This window comes from Mus caroli, unplaced genomic scaffold (genome assembly GCF_978045245.1).
Source record: "Mus caroli unplaced genomic scaffold, Mus_caroli_1 scaffold_12, whole genome shotgun sequence".
Lineage (NCBI taxonomy): Eukaryota > Metazoa > Chordata > Mammalia > Rodentia > Muridae > Mus > Mus caroli.
The window spans coordinates 51,850,127-51,857,122 of NW_028227267.1; the positions used below are offsets into that span (position 1 = coordinate 51,850,127).

The following is a 6,996-nucleotide window of genomic DNA, read 5'->3' on the forward strand; positions in this document are numbered from 1 at the left end:
AACCATCTTAGCACTGAGATTAGATACAGAGGCAGGTATGCAGAATGCCAGAAGTGGAGACAGTGACTCTCTACAATGGAACTGGGGAACACCAGTACCTTGGTACCAGCGACCTCTGAGAACATACCAAGCAGGGAAGGTTTGAGGACAGAAGCCACAGGTTCTAAGGAGCTGTTTGAATTGGTTTCTTGGAGAGAAGAGAGGCAAGGTGAAGAGAACTTGGGGGAGGCACATTCCTTCTCATCTAGCATCAGAGGTACTGTGGGCTTTTGCCCCAATCCTGAATGCCCCCTTCCCTGGATTCTTGCAGCTCTCCCCCTAGAAGGATGTCTGTCTGCTACCGTCCGCCTGGGAATGAGACACTACTGAGCTGGAAAGGCTCGCGGGCCACCGGCACTGCCTTTCTACTGCTGGCGGCGTTGCTGGGACTGCCAGGCAATGGCTTCGTTGTGTGGAGCTTGGCGGGCTGGCGGCCCACGGCGGGCCGGCCACTGGCGGCCACACTTGTGCTGCACCTGGCGCTGGCCGACGGCGCGGTGCTGCTGCTCACGCCGCTCTTTGTGGCTTTCCTCAGCCGAGAGGCTTGGCCCCTGGGCGAGGTGGGCTGCAAGGCGGTGTACTACGTGTGCGCGCTCAGCATGTACGCCAGCGTGCTGCTCACCGGCCTGCTCAGCCTGCAGCGCTGCCTGGCTGTCACTCGGCCCTTCCTGGCCCCCCGACTGCGCAGCCCGGCCCTGGCCCGCCGCTTGCTGCTGGGGGTCTGGCTGGCCGCCCTGGTACTCGCCGTCCCGGCCGCGGTCTACCGCCACCTCTGGGGCGGTCGCGTGTGTCAGCTGTGCCACCCAACGCCAGTGCACGCAGCTGCTCATCTGAGCCTGGAGACCCTGACTGCCTTCGTCTTGCCTTTTGGGACCGTGCTCGGCTGCTACAGCGTGACGCTGGCGCGGTTGCGGGGAGCGCGCTGGGGCTCGGGGCGACAAGGCACACGGGTGGGTCGTCTGGTGAGCGCCATCGTGCTGGCCTTTGGCTTGCTCTGGGCTCCCTACCATGCGGTCAATCTCCTACAGGCGGTGGCCGCGCTCGCTCCGCCGGAAGGACCCCTGGCCAGGCTCGGCGGGGCGGGCCAGGCGGCGCGCGCTGGAACTACAGCCTTGGCTTTCTTCAGTTCCAGCGTCAACCCAGTGCTCTATGTCTTCACTGCGGGAGATTTGCTGCCGCGGGCCGGGCCTCGGTTCCTTACTCGACTCTTCGAGGGCTCTGGGGAGGCCCGAGGGGGCAGCCGCTCTAGGGAGGGTACCATGGAGCTCCGAACCACTCCTAAGCTGAAAGTAATGGGGCAGGGCAGGGGCAATGGAGACCCCGGAGGCGGAGACGGGGGCAGGACGGAGAAAGACAGTCAGGAATGGTAGACAAGACCCTAAACCCCACCTCGGGGCTCCCCTACCACTTTTCATTGTGTTCTCAGAGCTCTGGAGTACTTGGGGACCCTTCTCTGATTGTAGTTTGAGTTTGGCCGAATAAGGATTTCTCTATCTGGACCTGACTCCTCCAAACCATGGCATTGTGAGGGTGACTGTGGCCTATGTTCAAAATTTGTGCTTACAGTACAGCCTGGATTCGTGTACCAACACTACTTAACGTTGCCAGTAGCTATTCTTGTGAAATACCCTGGGAAGCCATTCGCTGATGGCTTAAGTGTGCTCCTGGAGTGTACTGAAGCTCTCTCATGCTCTACGGAGACAGGTCAGGACTGGATGGGGTCAGCCTTCAGCGGCTTTCTGTCCCGCCTCCCCATCCAGGTCGCCTGCCTCCCCAGGCCTATCTGGAGAACCACTTTAGAGTTTGGATGGGGGTGGATAAAATCTATTCTTAGAAGCATTTAGGAGGAAGAAACTGGCTTACGAGCAGGGAAGGAAATCTGTGTATCGTGAAGGGAAGGTGTTCCTGCTTGACTGGTGGTTGGCACTGAGACAAAAGCACATAGCTGGATGGGGGTGCAGGAACCTAGGACCCCAATACTTAACACTTCCCTCTGACCCTGGGCTCATCCCTACATACCCCCTATAAACCACCAGGTTTACAAAGAAACCCAGGAGCCAGAAGTTGCTTTAAAAGGGGAAGTTTGAAGATTGTTTTTTATTTTTTATTTATTTTCCCCACAAGACAGGGTTTCTCTGTGTAGTCCTGGCTGTCCTGGAACTCACTCTATAGATCAGGCTGGCCTCAAACTCAGAAATCCGCCTGCCTCTGCCTCCCAAGTGCTGGAATTAAAGGCGTGCGCCACCACGTGTGGGGAATGACTGGGGTATCTGGAAAACTGAAAGACATGCACAGGAAGGCAGTGCCTTCCCTTTCTCCGTCTTTTCTTCCTGTTGTTGATGTTCCTAACCCTTCTCTATTAGTTCTAGCCTCCATCTTTTGGAATCTCTTTATTATGAGATCTAAAACCTGAATGACCCCTTTGATTTGGGGGGGGGGCAGTAGAATGCAAGGTTTTTGTTTTTTTGTTTTGTTTTGTTTTGTTTTCCTTTAGGGAGCATCATGGTTGCACACATAACCAGTCCATCCTAGTTGGCTCAGACCATTCTTCCTAGCCCTCAGAATTCCTTGTTCCCACATGCATCAGTCCCCAGCAAACTGAGACAGCTGACCTCCCAAGTGGCTACTCTGGGCTCTACTTCAATGACATTTCTCACCCTTCAGGCAGAGGCCGACACACACACACACAAAAAGGAAACTCAGTCTCCAGGGTCATGCTACAAAGACCAAAACCAGGGTTGATATGACTTCTGAATCAGGGAGGAAGTGTGCTTAGCATGCCTAGGCTCTGGAGGAGGAGGGAAGATGGCTTCCCAAGGAAGATGGAGTGGGGAGAAAGTGCAAAGATAACCCACTGTCGGCTAGGAAGGGCCGTGGGTGACCCTGGAGCTCTGAACCCAAAGCTTTATTCTGAAACAGAGTCTGTCCTGTCCTGGTGCTCTGGGGCAGAGGTTCCTGACCTTCCTCTGCTGTCTACTCTCCACTTTACACACCCCATGTGGTCAGAGAGATCCTTCCTCAACTCGGCCCTCTGTTCTTGCTGTGGTTTCAGCTCCCCTTTTCATCATATCCTCTGCTTGACAGTTACTGGGCCAATGCTGATCTGGCTTTTCTCAACTGACAGCAGATGAGGGCACTGGGGGACAAAAGGGACATCAGTGATCACCATTACGCTGCTTTGCCTAAGAAGTGACGGAGTGAAAGACAAACAGAAAGGCCCATGCAGACTGGAGGGCTGTGTTCTTGGTGCTACGGGACACTTCAAAGAGAGCCAGCATCCTTTCTTTTGTCAAGGGGAGTAGAAGGCTGTGGTGGCTTTACAAATTCTTAGATGCTCTTGTGGTAGGGCTGCAGGGAGGCGCTGCTGGCCCTGAGCCATCCTGTCTCTTCTTCGTTCTCAGTATCCCCTAGCTTAGCCCACATTCTCCCTGTCAGAGTTGAAACCAGACGGTACAAGGCTGTAGGGATTCAGGAAAGAAGTGTGGATTCTTGCCTAGATCCCAGAAAGAAAGTCCACCAGGGCTGCTAAATGGCCTGGGTAAGGTAAGGGGAAGACATCTGTATTTTGTGTCATGAAGGAGATCACTTAGACTTTGATGTCTCTCATAAAGAATGGAGATTTGGTTAACCTGTAACGGGCAGTGCTGGATGTGGCTTGTCTCTTATAGCCACACCACGGTTGTGGTCTGACCTGCCTGAAGTCAAGATTAGGTTGTGGTTCCCTTCTTTCATTTTTTCACATTCTCATTGATATTCTTTCTCTTTGTAACCCTCTTCCTCCTGTGTCTGTGGATCTCTCTCTCTCTCTCTCTCTCTCTCTCTCTCTGTCTCTCTGTCTCTCTCTCATATAGCCTAGGGTGGCCTTGACCCCAATATGCTGTTTTTATATCATGATACCCTAACTCACAACAATACGCAGAACATAGACGGTCAACCTAATCTAAAAGCGCATTAATCAAAAAACTACAGCATGTGCAGGTTGTTAATGTGAAGTACAAAGATAATATTTTTTAAAATCAGCAGTCTCAATCTTAGCCTTCTCCCTTGCTTCCTTCTCCTACGATTCAATCCGTAACTTTGCTCACTCCTCCTGTCTAGACCTGCATTTTTAGACCACACCCCAAGCCAAGTCACTCCTGGCACCCCTCTTTCCTACTTCACTGCCCCTTTCTGGCTACTACTCATTTAGCCCCACCCAAAGAGTCTTCCTCTCTTTTGGACTGCTTTGGAACACAGACTGTCCCACCCCAACAGTGAAGGGAGGTGTGGGGGTTTTCAGCCTCACCCTCAGGAAGATGCTCCCCCGCCCCTGCCTCCTTTGCTCTGCTCTGTGGTACTTCCTCTTTGGCTGACTTAGCTGAAAGACCTAGAACTGGGACCAGGACCCTGGCACTAAAACAGATTCAAGGATTGTATATCCAACAACTAGACAAGACATTATCTTCTGATCAGGGAAACCCTGTAAGTATCCTAGGAATGAGATGGTGTGTGTGTGTGTGTGTGTGTGTGTGTGTGTGTATTTGAATATGTTTATGTGTGTGTGTGAGTATGTCAGTATGGTGTGTGTGTTTATGTATGCGTCACTGTGTTGTGTGTGAGTGTGTGTGGTGTGTGTGTGTATGTGTGTGTGAGTGTGTTTATGTGTGTGTGAATGTATGTCAGTATGTTGTGTGTGTTTATGAATGTGAGTGTCAGTGTGTTATGGGTGAGTATGTACGTGAGTGTGTGTGTGTGTGTGAGTATGGTGTGTGTGTTTGAGTGTGTATGAGAATGTCAGTGTGTTGTGGGTGAGTGTGTGTGTGTGTCAGTATGGTGTGTGTGTGTGTGTGTGTGTCAAGTATAACTTAAAGAGATGGTGAAACAGAATCCCCAAAGAAAGCCCGACCTCTGTAAAGGGACGGTTCTAGTCCATTAACTCTTCCTGCCCTGCTCTTCCTAGTGCCCCATGGTCAGCTCTAGAGAGAGTGGGTAGGTGACTGGAGAAAGTGGACAGTGGCCTCTTGGGAGACAGAGGAGTTAGCCTTTCAAGGCACGCACAGTGCTGAGGAAAGTCTCCCAGTCTGGTGCTGGGTTCCAGGCTCTCTTAAGGAAACGAGTGTGAAGGCTTTTGGAAATACTGCTGTTGCTGTACATTTTGCAACTGGGTCTGAAGCAAAGAAGGGGCCCCACAGCCTGGTTAGGAAATTAGTCTTTCTATTCAACTAGGTCCCTTTAAGACAATGAGGTTGGCCGGGCGTGGTGGTACACGCCTTTAATCCCAGCACATGGGAGGCAGAGGCAGGCAGATTTCTGAGTTCGAGGCCAGCCTGGTCTACAGAGTGAGTTCCAGGACAGCCAGGACTACACAGAGAAACCCTGTCTCAAAAAACCAAGAAAAAAAAAAGACAATGAGGTTGACAGTGATGGGGTGACATATTTTGAAGGTGCCTCTGAGACTTCTGATTTTGGAGACCAGAGTACTTCATGCTAGTTTGATGGGGCTGGGGGTCAAGAATCCTTTGGCTTTCCCCTCATGGGTGTGTCCACTTTCACTCTCTAGGTCCTTTTGATGGCTGCAAACACTACATCTCCTGCAGCACCTTCTTCTCCTGGTGGCATGTCCCTGTCTCTGTTGCCCATTGTTCTACTGTCTGTGGCCCTGGCTGTGGGGCTTCCTGGCAATAGCTTTGTAGTGTGGAGCATCCTGAAAAGGATGCAGAAACGCTCGGTCACCGCCCTGCTGGTGCTGAACTTGGCCCTGGCCGACTTGGCTGTGTTGCTCACTGCTCCCTTTTTCCTCCACTTTCTGGCTCGAGGCACCTGGAGTTTTAGAGAGATGGGTTGCCGCCTGTGCCACTATGTCTGTGGAATAAGCATGTATGCCAGTGTCCTGCTTATCACCATCATGAGTCTGGACCGCTCACTGGCAGTGGCCCGCCCCTTTATGTCCCAAAAGGTTCGTACTAAGGCCTTTGCCCGATGGGTGCTGGCAGGCATCTGGGTGGTGTCTTTTCTGCTGGCCATACCGGTCCTTGTGTACCGTACAGTAAAATGGAACAACAGGACTCTGATCTGCGCTCCGAACTATCCCAACAAAGAGCATAAAGTCTTCCATCTGCTCTTCGAAGCCATCACGGGCTTCCTGCTGCCCTTCCTAGCGGTGGTGGCCAGCTACTCTGACATCGGGCGCAGGCTGCAGGCTCGGCGCTTCCGCCGTAGTCGCCGCACCGGCCGCCTGGTGGTGCTCATTATCCTGGCCTTCGCCGCCTTCTGGCTGCCTTACCACCTGGTGAACCTGGTGGAAGCCGGCCGCACAGTGGCCGGCTGGGACAAGAACAGCCCTGCGGGGCAGCGTCTGAGGCTGGCCCGCTATGTGCTCATCGCGCTGGCCTTCCTGAGCAGCAGCGTGAACCCGGTGCTGTACGCGTGCGCGGGCGGCGGCCTGCTGCGTTCGGCGGGCGTGGGCTTCGTGGTCAAGCTACTGGAGGGCACTGGCTCGGAGGTGTCCAGCACCCGCCGCGGGGGCACTCTGGTCCAGACCCCGAAGGACACACCTGCCTGTCCTGAGCCTGGCCCCACCGACAGCTTCATGACTTCTTCCACCATTCCTGAGTCTTCGAAGTGAACTGCAGTAGGCTGGGTTATGACACAACTCATAACTCTGGTCTGACCCACTTCTGTACCTGGAGGAGAACGTGTTGGGGACTGGGCTTAAGCGGAAGAGAGGGAGGGGTGGGGCAAGTCAGGGCAGAGAGACAGGATGCTCTGGCCTGGCTTCTGCAGGCAGCTTCACGATTAAAACTAAAGTCTGAAATCGGTTAAGCCTGTGAGTGAGGTGTGTATTGTGGGGGTACTGAAAGGTTTATTGGTCTTAGAGAGGGACCACTCTGGTGGAGTCCCTCTCAACAGTTCCTTAGTTCCCTGTGATTGACAACTTTGGAAGGAACACATGGGCCGATATAGCCCTATGTTCCTAAT

The 6,996-nt window shown here is 53.3% G+C and overlaps 2 protein-coding genes across 2 annotated transcripts; both read left to right on the top strand.

Moving 5' to 3' along the window:
* Positions 1 to 326: 326 nt before the first annotated feature.
* Ltb4r2 (leukotriene B4 receptor 2) lies at positions 327 to 1,409 on the top strand. Its single transcript, XM_021182304.2, has one exon. The coding sequence runs from the start codon at positions 327 to 329 to the stop codon at positions 1,407 to 1,409; it is 1,083 nt and encodes a 360-aa protein (XP_021037963.2).
* Positions 1,410 to 5,584: 4,175 nt separating this feature from the next.
* On the top strand, positions 5,585 to 6,832 carry Ltb4r (leukotriene B4 receptor). Its single transcript, XM_021182305.2, has one exon. It carries the CDS (start codon positions 5,588 to 5,590, stop codon positions 6,641 to 6,643), a length of 1,056 nt encoding a protein of 351 aa, XP_021037964.1. The 5' UTR covers positions 5,585 to 5,587; the 3' UTR covers positions 6,644 to 6,832.
* Positions 6,833 to 6,996: the final 164 nt, after the last annotated feature.